Source organism: Oryctolagus cuniculus, chromosome 17, assembly GCF_964237555.1.
Source record: "Oryctolagus cuniculus chromosome 17, mOryCun1.1, whole genome shotgun sequence".
Taxonomy (NCBI): Eukaryota; Metazoa; Chordata; class Mammalia; order Lagomorpha; family Leporidae; genus Oryctolagus; species Oryctolagus cuniculus.
The window spans coordinates 17,214,292-17,238,988 of NC_091448.1; the positions used below are offsets into that span (position 1 = coordinate 17,214,292).

The following is a 24,697-nucleotide window of genomic DNA, read 5'->3' on the forward strand; positions in this document are numbered from 1 at the left end:
TGAAAGTGGAGCATCTGGGACTTGAACTGGCGCCTGTATGGGATGTTGTTGCCACAGGTGCTAGCCCCAAGCATTTGTCTTTAAATTTGGATGTATCCTGAAATTGCTAGGTTGAATTTTCTTTCCCTTGCTCTTGCTTCCCCACCCCAACCAGTGCCTTCTTGCATCAGGTGGTAGTGTTTCACTCCATGCTGAAGCAGTGGTGTACACTCAGGCTGGGACTTGGGAGGGGGCCCAGGTGCTTTACTGAACTGGGAGCTGAAGTGAATGTACTCTAAAATGACCTGGAAAGCTTTGTAGAACCCTAAAAATGATTCACACATATATCTATGGTAGCAAAATATCAGAATATTGAAAATACAGAAAAATCTTAAAAGTCACACATCATTGCTGGAGTTCCTAGTCAACCTGATAGTCAAAGAATAAAAATAAAAGTCATCCAGATAGAAAGATGTAACACAGTCTCTTGTGCAGATGACATGTTTATAGACACAAAATATTCTGTGGAAATCAACCAACATAAAAGCTATAAAGAGTTTTAAGATAACAGGATACACGATTTTTGTATTAAAATTCATTTTTATATTTTTTGAACTCATTTTAATATTTGTTAGTAAAATTTTTTTTAAAATATTACTTTTTATAATAGCATAAAAAATCTTGAAAACTACCAAACACAGTGGAGTAAATGGAAAGAAATAGCACTTTCATTAATTGAAGGAGTATTGACGTCAGGTCTTCCTGCATTAATCTGCAGAGTCAATGCAACACCACAAGTGTTTTTTGTTTTGTGGTGGTGGTGGTGGTGGGTTTTTTGTTGTTTTGGTTTGGTTTTTCTGTTTTGTTTTGTTTTGTTTTGTTTCTGTCTTTGGCAAAAGTTTAAAAGGCAAAAATCAGACCAGCTAGAATCAGATTCCCTTTTATAAACAGTGCTGGATATTAGAAGACAATGAAAATAAAAGGTTGTGAGGAAAACAGTTTTAAATCGAGAAATTCCTTTTCTGAAAAAATTATTCAAGTTCATTGTCTTGGAAAAATAATTTAAGAAATGGTGTGCAAGGCCTGGCATTGTGGCATGGCTGTTCAAGCTGCTGCCTGTGATATCAGCATACCATATTGGTGCCAGTTTGTGTCCCGACTGCTCTACTTCCATTCCCACTGTCTGCTTATGGAGATGGTTCATGTGCTTGGGCCCCTGCACCCATGTGGGAAACTTAGAAGAAACTCTTAGCTCCTGGCTTTGGTCTGGTCCAGCCCTGGCCATTTGTGGCCGTTTGGGGAGTGGACCAGTAGATGGAAGATCTCTTTCTCTGTCTCTGTAACTGTGCCTTTCAAATAAATCTTTAAGGGAAAAAAAAATGTGCATAAAGTAATTAAGTCTAAAAGATTTTTTAACTGATCTGGTCAACTAAAAAACCTACATAATCTCCAAGTGGGAGATGGTGGGGCTGGGAAAGCAAGGAGAATAGTCTATGGAGGGGGTGGGTAGGGGGTGGAGGAAGAACTTAGTGTTCAGTACAGTGCCTGGTAATGTTCTAGACACTCAATAAATATTTGTTAAATGAAAAGATCCAGATTAACTTTATATTGTTAGAAAGTAGGTTTAAAATGTTGTAAGGTCTATAGAAGAATAGAAAAGGATGTTTTCAATCTTTCAGACCAATGAAGTCAACAAACTTAGAGGAATACATGAAATAAAAAAACTCCATTTAACAAAAGATGTTTTGGCTGGCGCCGTGGCTCACTAGGCTAATCCTCCACCTTGCGGCGCCGGCACACCGGGTTCTAGTCCCGGTCGGTGCGCCGGATTCTGTCCCGGTTGCCCCTCTTCCAGGCCAGCTCTCTGCTGTGGCCAGGGAGTACAGTGGAGGATGGCCCAAGTGCTTGGGCCCTGCACTCCATGGGAGACCAGGATAAGTACCTGGCTCCTAACATCGGATCAGCACAGTGGGCTGGCTGCAGCGCGCCGGCCACGGCAGCCATTGGAGGGTGAACCAACGGCAATAAGGAAGACCTTTTTCTCTGTCTCTCTCTCTCTCTTTCCACTCTGCCTGTCCAAAAAAAAAAAAAAAAAAAAGTTTGGGTCCCCCCTACCCCCTTGGAACTAAGAAAAGAAAAATGAGTAGAAAAATGATCTTCCTTAGAGTTCACAAATGCATCTTCCATGTGACATCACTGGGCAAATGAAAGCGGGGAGAGGATGTCAACCCTGACCGCTAGCAGCGGTGAATACAGCTGTGGGAGCAGGGGAGCCTGAGGCCATGCTGGGACTAATGCTCAGTGCTTTGTGTTTCTTGCAGATGTTCCCACGAGCCTGCACTTCCAGAGCATGCTGAAATCTCAGTGGCAGAACAAGCCTTTTGACAAAATCAAACCTCCCAAAAAGTTTTCACTTAAGCACAGGGCACCCATGCCAGGCAGTCTGCCAGATCCAACTCGCAAAGACAGGCACAAGTTGGTCAACTCCTTCCTGACAACTGCCAGTAAGTTTTAGGGAACCAGGAAGTCCTCTGGAGTCCCAGGAATTTTTCACTCTTTTTATATTCCCATACTACTGATTTGCTGTACTGGTGCATTGGGGTTGAACAAGCCAGTTGACTAATGTAAATTCAGCTCACAGTCTACTACTATTGCTGGCTGTGGTTGCTCTCAGGTGGACTTTGGAAGCTATTCCATTCACCATGATTCTTGGAGCAAGACCAAAGTGTTCAGTGAACAACCAGCAGTGGCATGGCATTGCTCCACCTAATGGCACAGGCTGTCTTCTATGGGCTGCTGTCATGTCTCTCGACTTGTGGGCTTCTTGTGTCTGTCCTAGCCATTGTGCTATTTAGTAGAAGCTTTGGTCCCAAAGGACTATCCTGCTGCCATGGGTGTAAGAAAATATTTGAGAGGAGGTATTTCACAGCTCTTTTTCTGTTCCCCTCTTCAGAGCTGTCCCATCACCAAAGCCGGCCTGACAGGACCCACAGGCAGCACTTAGACGATATGGGGGCCGTGCCCGTGGTGGAGCGAGTGACTGCACCAAAAGCAGAGCGCTTGCTCAACGCACCGCCACCCGTGCATGACCCAAACCACAGCAAAATGAGATTGCGAGACCATTCATCTGAGAGAAGTGAAGGTAGGGCCAGGCCCGGCACCGCTACCTACCTGCATTTGCACCTGCTCAGGGCTTTTTGGGGCAAGCCCAAGCTTCTCTGTATTGTTCCCAGCTTTGTCCTTCACCTTCTAGGAAGGCAGAGTAGTGGGACACTACTGCTCCTAAATGCAGGTCACTTCTTACAGCTTTAGCAACACCTGCCCGGCCCTTACCTCCCATCAATGAGTTTGCTTCACCTTTTTATTCTCTAGGCCAAATGCTATGATTTTTGCCTTTAATGTATATTGCTGGCATTCCTAGCTTTTACTAGAAGTAGAGCTGGTTAAGATAGCCATGTATTCGTCCCTTTTCTGTTGACTTCTGCAGTGTTGAAGCATCACACAGACATGAGCAGTTCGAGCTACTTGGCCGCCGCCCACCATCAACCACACAGTCCCTTGGTGCGACAGCTCTCCACCTCATCAGACTCCTCTGCACCCACCAGCTCCAGTGCACAGGTTACAGCCAGCACATCTGTAAGTACCTCTGTGTAGTGGGTCACATATCCCCTCGCAGGGTTACAGCTCACTCAATGCACTGGAGGACAGTGTCAGGAGGTAGAATGTGTGTGGAAACTAGGCAGCATTTTTTAATCAAGAGTGGTATGGTACCTGACATTCTGTGAAGTTGTTTTTCATTGTAGCGATGGCTGTGTGGAATCATCCATAGAAGGCTTGACGTAGAGCCATACTTTCAATGTGATGGTGGTCTGTGGCTATTCCAAGAAGACTTAAGTTTCACACAGAACTCAATACCATAGCCCCTAACCCTGTTGGCCTAAGAAGTGACCAGAGAGGAAGGAATAGAGGAGAGATAGATACTTAACAGGCATTGGAGAGATTTGATTTCCTTGTCCGTTCTCTACTGGTGAGTCTTAGTGTAATACTGAGAATAAGCACAGGGTGTTAGGGTGCTAGAAGGGAAAGGGGAATGCAGAGTCCATGTGTCTTTATCTGTACAGAGAATTACAGATCCAGCAGATTCAGAGTGGCAGGCCATTTGGGGAACACTTCCCACTCATCCACAGGGGCATTCGTTCAGCCATTCTGGGCACAGCCCCATTGATGTTACTCTGGTGTTTCAATCCCTCAAGCACTTACACCCGTAGGTGCTTTGTACCCACGGAGGATGCTTTGCTATAATAATTAGACTAGAACTGGCAATATTGGTTGGACTTACCGTGTGTCCTTGATAAGTGCTGTATGTGTATTGCCCCATCTCATCTTGTAGTGTAATTTGAGATATAGGTAGCATTAGAAACGCCCATTTGTGGGCATAAAAACTAAGGTTTTCCAAGGTTAAATAAATGGCATAGGATGAGGCAGTTTGTGAGGGTTTTAATTGTGATTCAAACCAGGCAGTCTGATTTGCAGAGCCAACTCCCTTACCACTGTACCACACACTCTGAGGCTGGTTTGGGGCATTGCACAGGCACTTAATGAGGCTGTTCAGAGTACAGATGAAACTTCTGAGCTCACAAAATGTACTCACCAGGCTCCAGCAAGCAGGTAGGAATGGACATCGTCCTCTTTTTTCTCTTACAAAGGAGACCTGAACTCCTTCCCCTTCGGCACCTTCTCCACACACCAGGGTCAGCTGCACAGGTGTGCGGTTGCCCCTCCAACTCAGTTACCTACCAGTGAGGAGCTTCACAGTAGATGGAGGCTGTAAACGGTGGTCTGATTCTGATTTTAAAAATCCGAACCCTGAGATCCAGGACTTACTATTTGTCTCACCTGCAAGTCCTTCTGGGTCTGGAGGTCAGCTCAGGCCTGGATCATTTTACACTTTCATTTGCTTGTTATTTCTTAAATATAAATTCTTGAGTATAAATTTGTACTGCCAGAGTTTTTCAAGGAATTTAGATTTATTTACCCAAAAAAAAAAAGAATGTGGATTTATTTAATAATAAAAGTGAGAGAGGCCACGTAATTGGAATCAAGTAGAGAAGCTAGAGCACACTGAAGATGCAGTGGGTGGGGGTCATGGCGATACTTCACAAAGTGGGTCGCTGCATCAGAGTCACCTTAGGGACGTGGGGGAAATACCACTGAAGTCAGAGAGGAGAGCAAGTTCTACAGCTCTTCTTTGTTTTCTTTCTTTAAGTGCTTATTTTCTTCTGATGTACAGCCAGCTTTGGGAACCACTTTCCATTCATGACCTGCCCTTTACCGCTTGCTGTAAACAGAAGAGAGTAATTAAATGTAACCAAATGAGGAGCTGACAGAATTTCAGGGGTCTGGGTGTTGGGTGAGAGCGCCTATCAAACAGTCTCACAACCAGCTCCTCGCAGTCTTTTATCTTGGGGGCACTAAGAGCAGGCCTAGAAAATTTATGGAAAACACATACCTGTTTCTGCCAGAAGCTTTACATTTTTTGTTGACTGATATATAGGGAAGAATCTCTCTTGAGGCTTCCTTTAGTGGGACGTCAAGTTTCAGCAGAGATGTGCCAGTGGCAGAGGCCTCTTGGCTGGTTGGTATGAGTCCTTTCAACCATTTTGGCTTCTGTGAGTCTAATTTCATTTGATAAAGAAGAAAATTGAAGTGAAAAAGACAGTGTGATCACTTGTAATAAAAAATGCCAGTAGCTGAAATCCTGGCCCAGGAATTGCTGGTTTTTAATATTCTCTGAGAGTATGCTGGGATGATGAATAAATTATCTATCACCTCCAGGAACAGAGGATAGATGAGTTGTAGGGCACAGGCTCTTCCTTCACTAACCCCTTCCCTGTGAGCCAGCCATACTTAGTGGTATGGGTGTGAGTGTAGCCTCCTAGGGGTTTTCAGCTGTATCGTTGCCATGGCAGCGTGTTTGTCATCCCACTGTTTGCCTCTGGCCTCTCATAGCTCACTTAATAGTCTGTTTCAGGGTAGGCTATTTGCTGTCTGGGAAGGAAACAGCTTGTAGACTTTATTCTTCCATCGGAGAGACCACAACATTTAGTCCCTGCTTTATTCCTTTCTTGATCTATCAGTTGTAGATGCCCACCTCCACCTCTGATATTAGGTCAGTTGGAAATCTTATCTACCCAGGGGTTTGATCTTACTCACTTCCTGTAGAAGCAAATTTCTTTTCTCCAGGAGCGTGAAGTGTAGTCAGCTTCCCTCCGTCTGTCTTAGCTCTTCCCCAAGGAGAAGACGAGGGGAATCCGTAAGGGCTTTTGAAGAGTTGCCTCAAGGCGTAATTAGGACCACTGTGAGTCTTAAGAGTCATAGAGATAAAAAAAGAGGATTTAAAAGGATGGCTGTTAATAGAGGTATTTATAGAGGAAGAGAAACCCCAGTCATTGGCTTAAGTCCTGAAGCTACTCACCTCTATAAAATTGAACAAAAGTTTGTCATGTGGACCCGTGAAGAGAGTGCCTGTGGAATTTGTGACTGGGGAGTTACTCCTCAGGACTACCTACTCTTTTCTAAAGGATTTGCTATCGAAGATCATCTTTTAGGTGTGAGCAGCTGCCACATTCACTGCTGGGCTGACACAAAGACCAGGGGCCTGGTTATCAGTGATCTTGCTTAAGACTTGGATGAATGATGCAAGGCTTGTGGAGTTGTGCCTTCCTTTTAAACTTAGCTTTGTCTTACAGCAGCCGGTAAGGAGAAGAAGGGGAGAGAGCTCATTTGATATTAACAACATTGTCATCCCAATGTCTGTTGCTGCAACAACCCGTGTAGAGAAACTGCAATACAAGGAGATCCTTACTCCCAGGTAGAAGCCCTAAAACAGTCCTCCCCTCTCCCCGTTCTTCTGTTATTGCCCCTTTCCCTCTTCTCTTCTGACCAAGCTTTGGGCCCTGGCTTCCTTTGGGTGTTCTGTCTCCTCTTTGGAGAAGGATTTACCTGATAGGAGTGAATTATTTTGAATGTAGCTCTCTGATCCTTTAAGTGACTGCATCAACCAGAGATCACAACCTGACAGTCCAGTGACTATTACTGGTCTAAAACATATGCGTTAATGCATCCATTATATCTTAAAATACTGAATTTGTTGTCAGCATCAAAGTAGGATTTCACATGCAAATTTATTATTTGTTGACAAATCAGAGGATTGGATAAACCTATGTCTGCATTCCTGTGTGGTAGCAGTCAACTGGCAAGATTTGTTGGTCCCCTTTAAACCTTTCCTTTGCTTGAGTTTGTCATAGCATCCCAGCTGCACTCCCACACAGCTTTTCCCATTTTGGACCCTTGTGGGCATTTGAATGTGGGACCTCTTTTAGAGGTAAGGGGTAAGTGGACAGAGTCTGCCCAGCAGAGAACAGTATCACCCAAAGACTCAGAGCCCACACACTTGACACCTGCATGGACTCAATGGGTCCTGCCCCAAGCTGCAGCCTGCATGTGTCTCATGATTGCCCCTTCTTCATTTTGCAGCTGGCGGGAGGTTGATCTTCAGTCTCTGAAGGGGAGTCCTGATGAAGAGAATGAGGAGGTAATGGCGTGATCCTTTCTCTTTTAGAAGAGGGCGCACACGCATGTGCACATATCCGTCTGGGTGCCTCCAGACCTATGGGTTTCAAATGCAAGCTCCTGCAGTGCTCACTGACAAGCCTGAGGTGGTGGGGGTAATTTTAGAGTCAGTCTACACATACTCAGCTCAGCGTCCTGGGGGAACAAGGGCATCAGCGAAGCTGCTCTGTTGCAGATCGAGGACCTATCCGACGCAGCCTTTGCCGCCCTGCATGCCAAATGCGAGGAGATGGAGAGAGCACGGTGGCTGTGGACTACGAGCGTACCGCCCCAGCGGCGCGGCAGCAGGTGATGGGCCAGGAACAGACACCTGGAGCCTGTGCAGAGGGAGGGTGGACAGGGAGTTTGGGGTCTCTCTGTCTGTAGTCTGCTCTTCTATTCATCTGTGGGCAGTGGCTCAGATAGAAGTTCCTTGTTGTTTGTTGTAGTGGGGTATAAATAGCCAAATGCTAGATCCTTGCTGAATGACCCACTGTCTGATTCTGACAAAGTGTAGTGGTCAGCTGTGGTATTTGGAAGTTGGTTAGGGGTGATGGCGATGGTGGTCTAATCAGAGGACTTAAGGAGGCCTTACCAAAGGTTAATCCTCCTCTGGGCAGTATACTGTGGTTATGTAACTACTTGTCTCCGTTTATTGCCAATAATGGCAGAAGCCCTGAGGTGCTCAAGTAGAATGTTTTGGAACTCTGTTTTTGCCTTCTGTGACGACGACTACTAGTTTCCAAGGTCCGGACCAGTTTCTCTTCTCCCATGGAATCACTGGATGCCATGGCAGGGCTCCTCCCCAGCATTGTTTGGCCATGCTTTCTCTTGGGATTAAGACATACACAGTTTGTTTGTTTTTTGTGGGTTTTTTGTTGTGTTTTTTGTTTTTGTTTTTTTACAGATAGAGTTAGACAGTGAGAGAGAGACAGAGAGAAAGGTCTTCTTTCCATTGGTTTACCCCCCTCAACTGGCTGCTATGGCCGGGGCTACGCTGATCTGAAGCCAGGAGCCAGGTGCTTCCTCCCGGTCTCCCATGCAGGTGCAGGGCCCAAGCACTTGGGCCATCCTCCACTGCCCTCCCGGGCCACAGCAGAGAGCTGGCCTGAAAGAGGGGCAACCGGGACAGAACCAGCGTCCATATGGGATGCCAGTGCCGCAGGTGGAGGATTAGCCATGTGGGCTGCAGCGCCGGCCCCAGACATACACGGTTCTTTGACGTCATACTGTGTACCTGTCCCTCTATGCAGCAGTGGAATAGGTGGTTGGCTGCTAGAAAAAAATACTATGGTGTCTTCTTCGGCTTCTCTCATGCCTCTCCCCACTCCCCAGAAATAAACAGACAAGAAGTCCCCTGTTACCCAGTACTCAGATCTGCATTCCTTGGTGCCCAGGTCTTACAGGTCATCAGACGGCCGGACCACCCCTCAGTTGGGCAGTGCCAACCCCTCTACCCCCCAGCCTGCCTCTCCCGACGTCAGCAGTAGCCACTCTTTGTCGGAGTTTTCCCACGGCCAGTCCCCTAGGAGCCCCATTAGTCCAGAACTGCACTCAGCACCTCTCACCCCTGTGGCTCGGGACACACTGCGACACTTAACCAGCGAAGACACCCGATGTTCCACGCCGGAGCTGGGACTGGACGAGCAGGTGAGGGACACTGCCTCCGCATGGGGTTGGTGAGCTGGGGGTGGAACTGGGGAGGCTCAGCACCTGCTAAGGATGGATCCATCTCATGACCCTCCCCATTTTGAGGGGACAAGGGATTACACTTGAAATTGACCGTCTGAAGAGAGGGTGGGGCTGTATTATTAAAAGGGTGCTGCTCACTGTGTGAGGGGTCTTCCTGGATTACTAAAGCAGCTAGATGGGACTGGGTGCTCACCAAGGCGATTTGTCTGCCCACAGTCCGTGCAGCCATGGGAGCGGCGCACCTTCCCCCTGGCCTACAGTCCCCAGGCCGAGTGTGAGGACCAGCTGGATGCGCAGGAACGGGCAGCCCGCTGCACTCGGCGCACCTCAGGCAGCAAGACTGGCAGGGAGGCAGAGGTGGCGCCCACCTCGCCTCCCGTTGTTCCCCTCAAGAGTCGGCATCTGGCGGCAACAGTCACAGCTCAGCGCCCGACTCACAGATGAGTGGGAAATGGGAATCTAAACAGACTCACTAACTATTGGCATTAAAGCTTCAGAAATCTCTGCGTTTGATATTCAAACATCATATGCCGGAAATTTTCACAGTTTTTAGTGAATTTAAGGAATTTAGATCCTACTTTGGTATTTTTTTCTTGTTTTGATTTTTGTTTTGTTTTTGTTTCCATGTTTTCTTGTCACACACCTGAGCACTTCCTCCAGTTGGCAAACAGAAGTTCAGGATAAGACCCTGCTGGCCTGGTCCTGGCGTAGCCTCTGCACTGTTGAATCACTGGACCTACGAAGTTAGATGATCACCCTTCTCCCTCACCCCTGTGGGCAGGGTGGAATGCCAAAAGCGCAGAGGGAATGGAAAGCTCCAGTTCAGCTTTGCCTTCTTAGGTTAGGGTGGGACAGAGCTCGGCACCCTGGGCTCTTACGCCTTCCCCTCTCATCAGTGACTTGGTTCAGCTCTGGCCAGGTCCCCATCTCCCACACCACGGTCTCCCCCCACCTGCCCGCTGTACTCCCTGAGCCCTCAGCTGGCAGAAAGCTGCTCCCTGTCACCCGTTTTCAGTTTCACTGCATTTGGCCATGTGCCATGACTCCTTCACTGTAACCTGGCTGCAGCTGCTCAGGTTGCCCCAGCCCGTCCCTCTGTACCCTTCCTTCGTGGCTCCCCCAAACGCCATGCACACCCGGTCCTTCCACTCGGAACGCACTTGCCTCCTGTGCTGCTCTGTGAAGGTGCAGTTAGGACAGCTGCACCTCTGTTCCCACTCCCCTGCAGGGGCAGCCATCTCTCCTGTGTGCTGTTGCTTTCACCAGCTGATCCACTCCTGTGTCAATTGGACTTTCCTCTTTCACACACCCCTTGCCTGTGGAACATCGTCTAGTCCTGGCTGTGGTTTCCATCCCTCCCCCGTTCCCTCCTTTGTTAACCTTGTGCCTGTCTCATGTATAATCACATCACCAAAGGGGGAGGGGGGAAGGACTTTTTTTTTTCCTGCCATTTTGTAATCGTATAAAAATAGTAGACAAACTGCTTAATGGTTGGGGTTTTTTCACAATTTTCAACATTAGTGATTTTTTTTTTTTTGGTTCTGTTTGCAAGTTAAAGGGTTTGTCATTGTTTCTTTCAAAAACAATAATGCACCATATCCCTATGCATAAAGTGCTTCTTCTATTTATAAGGTTGAAAATTCTGAATAACCCTTTTAGCATTGTAAAAAAATTGAAAAAACTGTATTTTGTAAATATTTTCTTTTCCTGCTTTGAGCTGTGTAATGGCAGCGAAACATGTAGCTGTCTTTGTTCTATAGAAATGCTTTTCTTCAGAGAAGCTGATCTTTGTTAATGTCTTGATTCTGTTCGCAAAGCACAGACTCGTGCTTAAAAAAAAGGAAGGAAAAATTGAAAAAAATAATAAAAAAAAGAGTTACAGAATGTTATGTATGTGCCGGGTGTTTCTTGGCGTGTCGGGCTGTGTGTGATAACTGGCTCTGAGTCGGGAGGTCTCTGTTCCGCCGTCACCTGGCAATCGCCAGTGAATGCACTGTGCTAGTTCCCGCTGCGGGGTGGGGCAGGGCGGACAGGGCGGACCGGGCATCCTGTAGAGCCTCTGCCTTTTCTTTTTACTGGGCTGAAGTGGCCATAGCCCCTCGGTGGTCCTTGTTCTCCAGTGAGGCCAGTGCTGTGATGCTGTGTCCCTAGGCTTAAGTTGCTTGCTCTTGGAGCTTTACTTCTCACATCAGTCAGTGGCTGGTCTGCACAGAGCCTGGGCTGGCGCCCACCGTGCTACCTGAGCTTACAGCATCTTTCTTCGAAGGAGGCACAGTGCTTGATTTTCTTGGTAGGAATGAGCAGGCCTCATTCTACCCCCTTCTCTGTTCTGTTTATGGCAGTCTAGCCAGAGAGAGCAGAGGCTGCCCGGTGAGGTGCCGCGGGCGGTGTGTGCAGAGGGAGCCTCTCTCAGGCTGGCCTCTTGCTGCCTGGGTCATCTTCAGTGGCCACCGGGGAAGGAGTAGAGGAGGGGAGGAAGAGAGGCTTTTGAAACTGGGTGTGAAAATCCAAGATTTCAATATCATGACCTTGATATGATCACCCAGGAATAATGAGATGGTGGGTCACTGTTTCACAGCTTGTCCTTTGTGGCATCGCTACAGAGAAGCTGTCTGGTGCCTCCGTCTTGGTTTAGCAGAACTGTTCTTCGGTCTGTAGTAAGGAGCCAGAGCAGAGCAGGGCAGCTGTATGAACCTAAGAGGAATCTAAGCTGCTCTCTCAGCAGACTGGCTTGGTGTTCTTCAGCTCCAGACTCCTGAACTAATTAAAAGCTGTTGTTCAAGGGGTCTTGAGAAAGCTCATGGAAAATGTGTTCTAAAACTACGCGCGGGTAGTTTGAACCTATCTTTTGATGCCATTTTTCCATGAACTTTGGAAGTAACCCTATGTACCTACCCTCAGGGTGGCACACAGTGGCACCCAGCTTACAGCTTGTTTATTGCCTTTCGAATTGCATAGAACCAAGAAGGTTTATCCACACCAGAAGGAAAGAATCAACTGGAAATGAACAAGTCTGAGAACTCTTTCACCCTCAGGGTCCCAGAGTGAGCATTAATTCTGATGCCTAGCTTTTGACAATATTGTCACTCTCTGTGATCTCTGTGAGGGTGTTGTTGTTGTGTTGTGTTTTGTTTTGTTTTTTTAGATTTATTTAGAGTTAAGGAGAGACAGAGAGATCTCCATCTGCTGGTTCACTCCTCAGATGGCCACAGTGGACAGGGATGAGCCAGGAATGCCATCCAGGTTTCCCACATGGGTGACAGAGGCCCAAGCACTCTGGCCACGTTTGACCGTGTGTTAGCAGGGAGCTGGATCAAAAGTGGAGCGGCCAGTACTTAAACTGGTGCCCATTTGGGATAGCTTTACTTGCTATACCACAATGCCGCTCCCCCTCCCCCATGCCCCGAGTTCTTTCAATAATGGGAAAGAACTGAAAATCACACATCCTGTGTCATTTTCTTGTTCTTAGAATCCATGAATGTGGCCAGCACTGTGGTGTAGTGGATAAAGCCACTGTCTGTGGTGCCAGCACCCCATATGGGTGCCATTTCAAGTCCCGGTTGCTCCACTTCTGATCCAGCTCTTTGCTATGTCCTGGGAAAGCAGTAGAAGATGGCCCAAGTGCTTGGGCTCCTGCAGCCATGTGGGAGACCTGGAAGAAGCTCCTGGCTCCTAGCTTCAGATTGGCCCAGCTCTGGCCATTACAGTCATTTGGGGAGTGAACCAGAGGATGGAAGACCCCGCTCTCTGTGCCTGTGAGTGATTCTGCCTTTCAAATATACAAATCTTTTTTTAAAAAAATGTGTAGTCTGTTAAAAAACCATGAATGCAGGCTTATTTAATCAGTCATAACTTTATTTCCAAATTCACTTTTACAGCAACAGTCAGTGTAAATCATTTGTTAAAACACACAATACACTATATGGACACTCACAGACAGGAAGCTAAGCTAAGCTGATTTCATGTCCCTCCCCCCACCCTCAAAATTACTGAAGAAATCATGGGACTTGCAGGTGCCAGAAATTGTCCTGCCCAGCATGGCAAATACATGGGCTAAGTCCATTAGGAGGTGAGACTCTGGGTCAGTGCCCAGGGCAACCCTTTCCAAAGCTGAAATCTGAAGTCTCGTGGAGCCACAGACCGTAGACAGGACAAGCTGATGGTCACCTCTGCCCTTGTCCCCACCTCTTGGCTTTACCTGGGAAACAAAAAAGGAAGCGATCCCAGCAGCTGCTGGGAGTGGGCTGCGTGGTCAAAGCAAGTGGGAGAATGGCCGTTGAGGGACAGATGGCCAGGGCCTTGGGGGAGGCGTGATGGTAGGCTTGAGACTCCGCGAGAGGGCCCAGGCCACTAGATCTCAGGTTCATTCCTACAACACGGCCTGGCTAGCAAGGGGCAGGGAACCAGCTAACTCCTGCCGCAGCTGAGACTTCCTCCCATCGGTAGAAAAGCCAGCCCCAAGGACCCGTGGCTCCATGGCACGCCACTCCCTGTGGCAAATGTGGCTGCGGTCGTAAAGAAAAGGGTTGCAAGGCAGTGTGCTGCACTCCAAGACTCCCTCTGCCCATGCTAACTTCTCTTACACTGCCCTCCCCCCTCCCCCCAAAGCACAGCAAGCAATTGCAAACAGGATACAGGCTCACCCAAGTGGGTTTCCATGGAACTAGTGATAAATTGAGAGCTTGAAGGAACCAGGTGTGGAGTGTGCCCCAGCTAACTCACCCAGGGACCTGGGACCTGGGCTCTGGAGGTGGCGGGGGGTGGGGGGGGCTGTTCTTTAAAGCCCCCCACCAGCCCCCCACCAGCACTGACCTGCTCTTTAGGCACAGGCGCTGCAGGAAGAGGACGCAGAAAAGGTACGAAAGGAAACGCAGCCAAGGTGGGCGGCGTGGGGGGGGGGCAGGTGTCTAATCACCGCCGAGTCCTGATGCCACATTTCTTTTTCTTCCTCAGGACTGTTCAGACGGCAGCTGGGACTTGGAGGACACTGGGGAGCCTCAGTGGAAAGTTCTGGGCCCAGACAGTTCTTGGCGTGGAGAGCTCTGTCCACCCAGCCCGCCAGGACTGCCTTTAACTATACCCAAACCAGAGGTGGCAGAACGAGGCCTGAGGCCGCTCAGCCCCGGCCCAGGCACTGGTGCAGTTGTACAAGGGGGTTGGGCTTGCCCAGGCCAAGGCTTTGGGGATGCTGTCTCCTGACTGGTCAGCCTCGCCGGTCAGGCAGCCCTGGCCTCGGGAGCCCATCCAGGCTGGGCAGCCATCCCGATCCCTGCCGCAGCTGAAGGGCCCTTAGGGGCTGCAGATCTCTCCCCCAGGAGCACCTGGCGTCCTCTTCCTCCATCAGGACTGCCTAGGCCTCCTCCAGGCTGTGAGCAGAGAGGACCAGCTTCGAGCCAGCACAGCGCACTCCGGCCTGAGGCAGGGAGCCCTGGTGGGGACGCCAGGGTGCCCCATCGTGCACTCTGCGGCTGAGTCCTCCTCAGGTGGCAGAAGCTGGTCTCTGCTGCGTCCCAGGTGCTGACGTAAACGTTTCAGAACTTGGGAGGCGCCCGGCAGAGCATAGCCACACAGGCTTCCTGGAGCCAAGTCCCAGCATGGGGGCGAGCCTTCCAGCACACCGGTGAGGGCGGATTAGAAACCTCCGCAAGAGCATTTCAAGATGCATGCGTCCTTTTTTGTTTTTCACTACCACAGTCACTCTGGTGAGTCCAAGCATAGACAGACAAATCCAACTAGAGCGTGACAGGTGCAGGTGGGAGGGAAGGGCAGGTCTATGGACATGGTCAGCTGCTCCAGCAGAGCTGGGACTCGGGGGAGAACCGTTTCCGGGGGGCGTGTGGCTGGTAATATGCAGGTGGAGTTGGACAGCAGCTGGGCTCCGGGGAGGCAGGCAGTCACAGCTGGGGTGGAAGCAGGGGGCAGGCAGGAACGTGGTGTTGCCCTGCGAGCCCTGCCTGTGCACCTCGGGGCCATCGCTGGCAGCCAGGCCTGACGGGGGAGGGCACTCTCCAAGTGAGGAAGCCATGGCCCACCACCCCACCCCCACCCCCGGCTCACCTGCGCACGGTCAGCTGGGTGGTTGTGGGAGGCACCTGACTTGGAGCAAGAACCTGAGGTTGAACCCCAAATTCACTCTACAGTAGTGCCTTCCACAGCCAACCTGTGTCCGTGACTGGGGGTGGGTGTGGCAAGTGTCTCGGGACAGGGTGACATGAGGGGACAGGCAGTGACTGGGCTCTCAGCAGCAGACACATAGGCAAGATGGGATGGCCAGGGGGGCTACAGTGGCCCTGGGAGGGATGGGAGGCTCAGGACCCATGTCCCAGAGCACCTCCCTCTTCAGAGGCACCGGAAGCCTAGGCTTGGGTTCCTCAAGAGGCACAAGTCCTTAAAAAGAGAACTGGTTAGCCCTAAAGTCCCAGGTCTGTGAGGTGGCCAAAATCGTGGCTTGCAGGTTCCAACCTTCAGAACTATCTCCGTGGAGGGGAGGGACAGCTGCCCAGGACTCCAGCCCGCAGATGGGAGGCAGCGGCCAGCACACCGGAACAGGCATCAAGGTCAGTGTGATCCACAGGTGCCACCCTCCCGCCCCCCTCCCTTCTGCCCACTGTCTCCGCCTGCAGCCGTGCTCTAGAGCAAGGGACACCCACCCAAGGCAGACTCCAGGCCACCCAGACCCGGAGGCCACGGGGTCTGAGATGGGGGCTCCCCCGGTGCCCAGCAAAGGGCAGTGTCTGCTCTCCCCACATCCTTCCTCCCCAGCCCCACCCCCGCCCCTCACTCTCAAAGTGGCCATCCTCTGTGGCTCCACGAACACCACCAAAGTTTAAAATCCTGTGTTGCCACCGCTGCCTCTGGGTGCCCCCAGGATGGGAACAGAGGCAGCGGGCGCCCCTGTGCCTTGAAATTTCCCAGCAGCCACTTTCAGAGCTGCTCCTCCCACATCTACTCAGAGGGGAAGACAAAAGAATCAAAAGGAACTGCCCGAGAAATGCTGGGAGTGGCCAAGGTTTCCACATGTGTTTCAAACTGTTTTATTATGAGCCCCCATTAATTTGGAAATTTGCTCTCACTCCCATCACTGGTTTTGAAGTCCCAAGCCCAAGCCGAGTGACGAAAGCAGGGCAGGTGATGAACCAATTAACCCATCTGTGAGGAGCAGCCGGGGAGGGCAGAGGGCGGAGGGCCAGGTCATTACGCTTTTTCCCCACACTCTCACTCTCTTCTCTCCGCGGCCATAACCGCCCCGGAGGCCCGATCACAAACCCTGCTTGGCCAGGGAGGCGGACACCTCGTCGGCTAGCGTGGCAAGCTGGGGCGAGTCCACCATGTCGATGCTGCCGGTGGAGGACACGTTGCTGAGGTGCCGCGGAGACGTGTCCCCAGACACCACCGGCGACTTGTACACAATTTCCGCTCCGTGGTCTGTCTTGGCTTTGGCGTTCTCACGGAAGGTCAGCTTGTGGGTTTCGATCTGCAGGGAGAAGGGGAGGGTGTGGGAGGGCCGGGAGGGGGCACTGAGCCCTGCCGCCACCCCCACCTCCACCCCAGGGCCAGCCTGTGGTGCCTGTGGCCTCCCGGAGAGATAGCGTGGCAAGTTTCTTGTGTACCCTCCAGACAGTGCGCACTACTAGGTCGCAAGGCGTGCCTGCTTCAAACGAAAGTGTGGATGGAGGATCTGCAGCCCCATGGACACCCAGCCGCAGGCCACGCCCATTCTTTCCCTTGCCAGTGGGAGACTGAGGGAGCACCCACAAGCAGCCAGGACTACCAGAGGATACTGGGAAATCTGGAAGCAGGAAGCACGGGCTGGAGCAGTGAGTGGTGCAGAACACCTGCTCTCCTTACGACCCGAGTAGCGGCCCCAGGACTTCTCCACCTGCGCTGACAGTAAGAGGTCTGTGTTCTCGGAGCACCTTGGAAAAGCAGATGCTGCCCGAGCAGATGTGTGCGGGCACCTGCACTTCCGTGCCGTCACAGGGGCCTGTGGACCCCAAGAGCCCTTGTTGCCGGGGCCTGACTGGGGGCACTCAGGAAAGCTGGTCTTGTTGAAGGCAAACGCGTGTTTTTGTTCACTCGGGGTCGGTGCCTTGGAAGCAGGACCCTTTCCTGTCACCGCACTGGAGAGGCCATGTGTAACTTTGAGAAGAACATTAGGTGAGTATTTTCTGAAGCTTTGTTTCTTGGGACCGGAATTGTGGCGCAAGGGGTTAAATGGCTGCTCGGGTGTGGGTGTGGGTGTGCCGGCACGGAGACCACCACTGCCTCCAGTCCACTTCCTGCTGCTGTGCACCCAGGGAGGGTCAAGAAGTTGGGCCCAGGAGACCGGGATGGAGCTCCTGGCTCCTGGCTTGGGCCTGGCCCAGCCATGGCTGCTTGTGGGCATTTGGAACATGAACCAGCCGGTGGAAGATCTATTTCTCTCTCTCTCTCTCTCTCTCTCTCTCTCTCTCTCTCTCTCTCTCTCTCTCCCCCCTTCTCTCCCTCTCTGTCACTCAGATTTTCAGATAAATAAATAAAACATTTTAAAACTTGAATTGTTTCTTAAGAAAAAAATGGCAGATTCCTGGGAATATCCAAAAATTCCCCAAAGTGAGAGCAACCCAGGAGGCTGGTTGTACGCTCCACTGCTTGCTGGCAGCGTTGCTCAACACCCCAAGGAAATGCAGACGGTACCCAAAAGGGATCCTCCGGGACCTGGATGGGGTCTTCTGAGAGGGGCAGGCCCAGCCCACCCTGTCTGAGTGTCTCAGAAGATAGGTTAGGAACAGAGGAAAGGTGGGCATTTGGCATGTGGGTTAAACCATCATTTGGGATGCCCACCTCCCATCAGAGTGCCTGGTTCCAGTCCTGGCTACTCCACTTCTGATGCAGCATCCTGCTAACGCATACCCTGGGAGGCAGCAGTGACACGTATGGGGGACTTGCCTGGGAGATCGGGGTTGAGTTCTAGGCTCCTGGCTGCTGGATTTGGGAAGTGAACCTGCACTTCGAAAACGTGTCTCCACCTGTCCTACTCCCCTCCGCCTCCGCCACCTCTCTGCCTTTCAAGTTATATATATTCCAGACACGGCAAAGCCCTTCCTTCACTCACCCAGAGGATCAGACGCTGACTTTAGGCCCAATCCAGACCCTAAAGTGCTGCAGTCCAGTGGCAGAGCCCTGGGCTTGGGCAGAAAACCTGTCCTCCCCCCAGGAACGGCGCTCTTCCCCCATGCCCCTGGGGGCACGCCAGCTCCTGGCCCCCATGCTTTCTCACTTCTAGCGGTGGTTGGCACAGAGCACGCCTGCACCTGTGTCTGCAGACGCACCATGGAAACGTGAGTTCCACGCTGGGGTCCGAGAGGGCCTGGGAGGGGGCTATGACGTGGGGATCCAGGGACTGTAAGGCTCCTCTCCCACCAGCTCTCCCCAGAAGCGGAGTGGGCTGCCTGCTGCACACGGCACACGCATGACCAGGGTGTCTGCCTCTCCAGAACCAGAGCATAGAGGTGAGCACGCCGGGGAGGGGTGGGGGCTGCAGCAGGTGCAACACCCACCTTGGGACGTCCCTGCTCCCTCGGCCACTCCCCGGGCAGCTGGAAAGAGCCAGAGCCACTTCCAGCGCGTGTGGGCAGGTGGGGAGCCCAGGGCCGCATCCACGCAGAAGAGGGCATGGCAGCCCCCGGCTCACCCTCAGGGCCCCTCCCTCTCCCAGCCTGGACACTCCAGCAGCTTCCATGTGGGCACTGCCATGGCAGGCTGAGGCTTGGCTGAGAGCTGGATTGCATCATCACTCTTTGCTCGGTAACCCATTTAGAGAACTAGGTTATGTTCCTGGGACTTGCAGGCACCCCAGGGCTGGCTGGGGCGTGGCTTCTCACCTCCACCTCCGTGGTGTTTGCCAACGCCAGGGCCTACAGCTGATTCCTCCAAGGAGCTTCAAAACTCCAGGATCGCCTGGGAACTTTGAAAGCACTGGATACTGGGGCTGGCGTCATGGCAACGCTGGCATCCCCTATCAGAGCGCTAACTCAAGTCCCGGCTGCTCCACTTCTCATTCAGCTCCCTGCGTAATGTGCCTGGGAAAGCAGTGGAAGATGGCCAACTGCTTGGGTCCCTGCAACCTGGATGGAGTCCTGGCTTTGACCTGGCCCAGCCCCAGCTGTTGCAGCCACTTGAGAAATGAACCAGTGGATGAAGCTCTCTGACCCCTGTCGCTCTGTCTTTCAAATAAACAAACAATAAGACCAGTCGGACAGCAGCTCCAGGTTGGGGCCAAGGCATCAACCTGGCTAAAGCTCCCAGGGACTGCAGGGGCCAGCGAGGGCTGAGACGCCACATCCAGCAGGCACTAGGAGAACCTCCGCTTTCCTCCCAGAAAGACAGGGATGAACCCCACACCCAAGGCAGCCTCCCCTGCCCCGCCCCGTCCCGCCCCTTACCTTTTTATTTCCTCCACCAGGGACATGGGTGATGTTATCCAGGGACCCAATCTTCGACTGGACTCTATCCTTGAAGTCCAGCTTCTCAGATTTCACCTCCACCTGGCCACCTCCTGGAACGAGACACACACGAGCCACCTGCCACCTTTTCCGGCTCTTGGTGGACCCCGCACACCGGGAGGGAGGGCTGCAGCCCCCAGACAAAGGTCGCACTCCGCTGCTCAGCAGTGAACAGGAGCAGCGTAAGTGTAAGCGGCTCAGATACAAAGGCCTGGAAACGGTCGGCCTCTCTCTCCATCAAGGTGTGTGTCAAATATTTTCTCTGCCAACTCTTCCTTCTTGGCCAACGCAATGCTAAGTGGCAGCCCGGGCCAGGAGAGAGGATTGCAAATCCTCAATCGCTAGGCTGCCCGCGAGTCTTTCCTCACGGATGCCCTGTCGGCCACAGCCCCAGCCCCAGCCCCAGCCCCTGAGGACCTGAATACCCAAGTGCACACTCAGGAAAGACCCGGATGCTTTCTCTCTGCGTGACCTTGAGCCGCACCCAGGTGTGGGAGCTGTGCCGGAGCTGTCTGGCAGGACTTCCTGGAGAAACTCCCCAGAGCGCGCGGCCAGTTTGCACTGGGCGGGAGCAGTATCCCGGGAACCACATTCCTGACCGCGCCTGCAGAGGCCGCCTCCCCCAGTGAAGGCGCCAGACCTCCGACTGCGCCCACAAGAAGGCGCTCACATTTCCATTAAAGGAGCTCCGTCCCGCCCCCGCCCTGGCCATGGTCCAGGTGCTCTGTGGCACCCGAGCTGGGCAGCGACAGAGAGAGGCCTCGCTGCTGAAAGGTCTCGGGGGTGGGGGTGGGTGGGGCGGGGGGGTCCAGCTGCATCATTTCTGTGTAAGCAAAGTCAGAGCAGCAGTGGCGCAGGGGTCTCCGGTGGTAGCTGGTGCAGCTGGCAAAGCGTCCCCGTGTTGGGACCAGATCGGGTCCACGGCCAGCCTCCCTCCTCCCTGGTGCTGGCCAGCGTGGCCCTGCTGGGGCAGCCACACCTCCCAGGCCCTAAGGCTCTCCCGACGGTACGTCCGTCCGAGAGACCTCGTCCCCAGTCCCGCCCGCCGTGTACCTAGCACCCTCCCCCCCACCCTGCGGGCTCCCCACCTGGTTTGTGATGGATGTTGCCCAGTGAGCCACACTTGGAGGTCACCTTGCTCAGGTCGACGGGTTTGTAGACGATTTGCACCTGGGGATGAGAGTGCGGGAGAAGGAGGGAGACAAAGCAAACAGGATTATTCCTTGTGGGCGTGGCACAATGAGAAGCAGCTGTGTAAGCCGGGCCCTGCGCACTCCGCGGCTCGGGCGGCCGGCCGTGAGGGACACGCCCTCCGTGGGGAGGAAAGAATGTGTTGCTAAGATTCTGCCAGCCCTGCCCGGGGCAGCTGAGTCTTCACAAGCTAACAGAGGGGCTGGGGGCTGCAGTCCCTGCACAGCCCGAGACCCTGGGGGGCAGACAGGGACGCTGCCCAGCGCGGCGGACACTCACATGTGGAAGCCACTCCCCTCACACTCCGCGGACCACGAAGAGGTCAGCACACTCAGCAGGGCCACGTTTGGCTGCAGCCGCTGGGCAGAGCTTATTCCAGAAGCTTCCCCAGGCCCAGAACCCCCACAAGAGAAGTGCGGGTAACAAGCAGGACCCTGAGCAGCCTGGTGACCCGGCTGAGAGCCAGCCGGCGCCTGGGCACCCAGTGTCCCGGACATTTTAGTTTTTACCAAGACAGCAAGCGACACGGACAGAACAGGCACCACAGTTAGTGTCTCAGCGAGCTCAGTAGGCCTGGTCCTAGAGGCCCGCACTCGGTGGGGAATGACGGCCCCCACACTGCCCGCTGGTCCCAGCCCAGGACCACACAGTGGTGGACCGGTCCCCGGGGACACTGCCCAGGCCTCATGTGGGGTCATCAGAGGGTGCAGAAGCCCATTGCCACTAGCCACTGGCTCCTGCTCCCTGTCCCGGGGTTACCCCAAGAAGGTGGCCTTGCAGCTGAGATTGGGTTTGTCAGGGTCACCAGAAAAAAAGGATGGACTTTTACTTGGGTGCAAACTGGATTGACCCCAGATCACTGTAGTTGGTGAAAGCCAGGCCGGCACTTACAGGGGTGTGGGGGGGGTGCAGAGGTGGCGGAGGGGGAAGCAGGGGAGGAAGGTGGGCACCAGGGCCGTGCTCAGGCAGACAGGAGGCCAGGAGGGGCAAGAACAGACCCCTGAAGCAGCCGGGGGGGCCCAGGAGGAGCAGAGTTGGGCCTGCCCACTGGGCTGTCCTGTCCCGGCTAGGGAGCAGACCCGGGACCCAGAGGCTGTCGGTGGGCAGGGCTAGTGACCCCAAAGGCTCTCCCTGTGATAGCTTTCTGTAAGGCCCCTGCAGACAGCAGTGGCCACCAGCCACGGCCATGCACAGGGTCAGCCTGGGATTTCTGTGGTTATCTGCAGGTCATGGCTAGCCCATAGGCTGGCACAGTGCAGGACACGTGGGAGGGGTGGTCGGTCACCCATCACAGCGGGCGGGGGAGGGCCAGGCTGCCCACGGGCTCCCTCTTCCCAGCATCCACCTGCAGGACCCACACAGCCAGACTCCACCTTGTTCTCTGGGGGAGGCCAGAGAACAGGGGTCAGAACTCGAACCACTGCCCAGAGCAACTGCACTCGGAGCCAGTGACGGCGGAGCACCGGCTGGGGTCCTCACAGCTCTGCTCTGGGCAGAAGGCAAGGGGTGGGGGTGGACAGGAGGCGGGGAGGGGGGACAGAGGAGACACGGAGCAGACACGTGCGGAAGCACAGGAAGCCCCATGCAGCAGCCGCAGGGCGAGCGCCGGCCTCGGGGAAGCGGCACAGTCATTGCAAGAATAAACTCTGGGCGGGGCTCGGGCAGAGCGCAGGAGAGCGCAGCGGCTGTCGCAGCACTGGGCAGAGGAGCTGGCTCTCAGAAACCAACCGCCTCCAGGGGGACCCCAAGGATCTCAGCGCTCCGCTCCCCAGGGCATAGAAGCTTAGGGCTGGGGCAGTGAGGTGGGAGCCTGGGAGGAACAGGGTCCCCACGTGTCGCTCAGCCAGGACAACGCTACATGGGCGGGTGGCGAGTTAAGGCTCCCATCCCCTGCCTGTGTCACTGAGGACGCAAGGGGGTCCCCGGGGACACCGGAGAAGCCAAGTGGAAGAGCGCCCCCACAGCGTGTCTCCCCAGATCTGCACTGTGGGAAGGGCCACCTGCCACGCCTGGTTTGGCCTCAGCCAGAGGGAGGGGCTGCTTTTAAACAGAAGCCCAGCGGCTTAGGCATCAGCTCCTCCCTCAAAGGCGCGGGAGACCTAGGGTGCGCAGGCGCAACCCTTCTCCCTGGGGTAGGCAAGGTAGAACGCAGGGTCCACATGGCACGCCCAACAGGCCGCTGTCCCCAGGGAGCCCCTCAAAGTGAACCTGCAGGGGGTGGGGAGCAGCAGGTGACAGCTGAGGCGCAGGCGCCGCCGCCAGGCTGCGGAGGCCCAAGGAGCCCAGGGCCAGGACCTGGGGAGGCGTCTGGGAGCAGTGGACACACATGGAGATGTGGGGGACCCAGGCCGCTTTATTCTGTGCAATGTCTCGCGAGCGTGCGCCTCGGGCCGCTGGCGGGGGAGCGGGGAACGTGTGGCGGTACTCACACTGCCGCCTCCGGGGACGTGTTTGATATTATCCTTTGAGCCACACTTGGACTGGACGTTGCTAAGATCCAGCTTCTTATTAATTATCTGCACCTTTGATAGCCAGAAAAAAGGATGAGTGACACAGCACACCCAAGGCGGTCTGGGGCGGGACGGGCGGCTGAGCCACACCTCCAGGGCAGGGTCTTCGGCGCGCAGAGATGGACTCGGGGTATCGGGGTGGGGCGGGAGGCAGGCGTGCTGAGCGGGTGACTGGGTACGAGCGCGGAGCCCTGGCAGCCGCACTGACCCAGCAGAGGCTTCCTGTGGCCTCAGAGGCACCCGGCTTTCCAAAGTCCACAGCCCACCCCCTCCAGCATTAGAATCTTGGGAGAGTCTGGTTTAAGGCTGCAAATTTGCTCCCCTGGCGCCACGCAGAGCCCAAGGCCGCGTGGGCGGGACAAAAATGCAGGTTCCTGGGTCCTGCCTAGCAGGTGTCACTGCGCTCTCTGAGCGGGGGGTGACCCATGGGTCCCACAGAGCAGACAGGTGCGGCAGGGTCAGCGTTCCCGGGACCCGGCACTGGGAGGCAGGGCGCCCAGGCTCTTAGAACCCACCATGTATGTAATGGTGGCCGCAGCCCCCAGCCAACAACCAGCAGATCCACCTGGGCGGGGGGCGCCGCGGCTGGGGGCCTGGGCCCCGACCTGCCTCCAGCCCTCGCCCTACATCCGTTGCGTGATCTGAATCTGAAAGTCACCTATGCTCACCTATGTCATGTTTTCATAGTCCTTTCAAAAATACTATGTGTTCCTCATTAGAAAACAAAAAGTAGGATTCTGAAAGTAAACCAATGTTCTCAGCACCTTAATAAAAATCACTACTGCAGCTTGTTGCATTGCGACCCCTGGACGCGCTGCCCACCACTGGACACGCTGAGACGGTGCAACCACCGTGCACCTCCCACGGCACACCCCGCACTGCCGGGAGCAAACAGCGCCACAGCACACCCTACATGTTCCCGATGCCTTCCAAGCAAGTCTTATTCTTTTTAAAAGTGTATTTGTGGGCCGGCGCCGCGGCTCACTAGGCTAATCCTCCGCCTTGCGGCGCCAGCACACCAGGTTCTAGTCCCAGTTGGGGCGCTGGATTCTGTCCCGGTTGCCCCTCTTCCAGGCCAGCTCTCTGCTGTGGCCCGGGAGTGCAGTGGAGGATGGCCCAGGTGCTTGGGCCCTGCACCCCATGGGAGACCAGGAAAAGCACCTGGCTCCTGGCTCCTGCCTCCGGATCAGCGCGGTGCGCCGGCCGCAGCGCGGCGGCCATTGGAGGGTG

General features: G+C 53.7%; 2 protein-coding genes and 1 long non-coding RNA gene across 30 annotated transcripts in view; 2 read left to right on the plus strand and 1 right to left on the minus strand.

The window, feature by feature from the left end:
* The window catches only part of KANSL1 (KAT8 regulatory NSL complex subunit 1), a 182,143-nt gene extending 170,977 nt beyond the window's left edge, over positions 1-11,166 (plus strand). For 3 of the 6 annotated variants that reach the window (XM_017349250.3, XM_002719458.5, XM_070060557.1), the window contains 8 exons: positions 2,301-2,483; positions 2,933-3,121; positions 3,467-3,615; positions 6,729-6,850; positions 7,516-7,573; positions 7,787-7,899; positions 8,988-9,240; positions 9,499-11,166. In XM_017349250.3, coding sequence (XP_017204739.3) covers positions 2,301-2,483; positions 2,933-3,121; positions 3,467-3,615; positions 6,729-6,850; positions 7,516-7,573; positions 7,787-7,899; positions 8,988-9,240; positions 9,499-9,726 — 1,295 coding nt within the window. In that variant the 3' untranslated portion in view covers positions 9,727-11,166. The remainder of the gene's footprint in view (positions 1-2,300; positions 2,484-2,932; positions 3,122-3,466; positions 3,616-6,728; positions 6,851-7,515; positions 7,574-7,786; positions 7,900-8,987; positions 9,241-9,498) is intronic. The other 3 variants (XM_070060558.1, XM_002719459.5, XM_070060559.1) reach the window with 1 other exon arrangement.
* A 5,134-nt stretch (positions 11,167-16,300) lies between these two features.
* Positions 16,301-24,697, minus strand: part of MAPT (microtubule associated protein tau) — an 82,284-nt gene continuing 73,887 nt past the window's right edge. For 16 of the 23 annotated variants that reach the window (XM_051825021.2, XM_051825020.2, XM_051825016.2 and 13 more), the window contains 4 exons: positions 23,387-23,479; positions 20,855-20,936; positions 19,707-19,819; positions 16,301-16,756 (listed from right to left, as the gene is read on the minus strand). In XM_051825021.2, the coding sequence (XP_051680981.1) occupies positions 16,541-16,756; positions 19,707-19,819; positions 20,855-20,936; positions 23,387-23,479 (504 nt within the window). In that variant the 3' untranslated portion in view covers positions 16,301-16,540. The remainder of the gene's footprint in view (positions 16,757-19,706; positions 19,820-20,854; positions 20,937-23,386; positions 23,480-24,697) is intronic. The other 7 variants (XM_051825022.2, XM_070060560.1, XM_051825018.2 and 4 more) reach the window with 1 other exon arrangement.
* Positions 17,015-18,819, plus strand: LOC138846054 (uncharacterized). The gene is made up of 4 exons (XR_011383440.1): positions 17,015-17,179; positions 17,383-17,439; positions 18,548-18,602; positions 18,688-18,819. It is a non-coding gene; the product is annotated as an uncharacterized lncRNA (long non-coding RNA).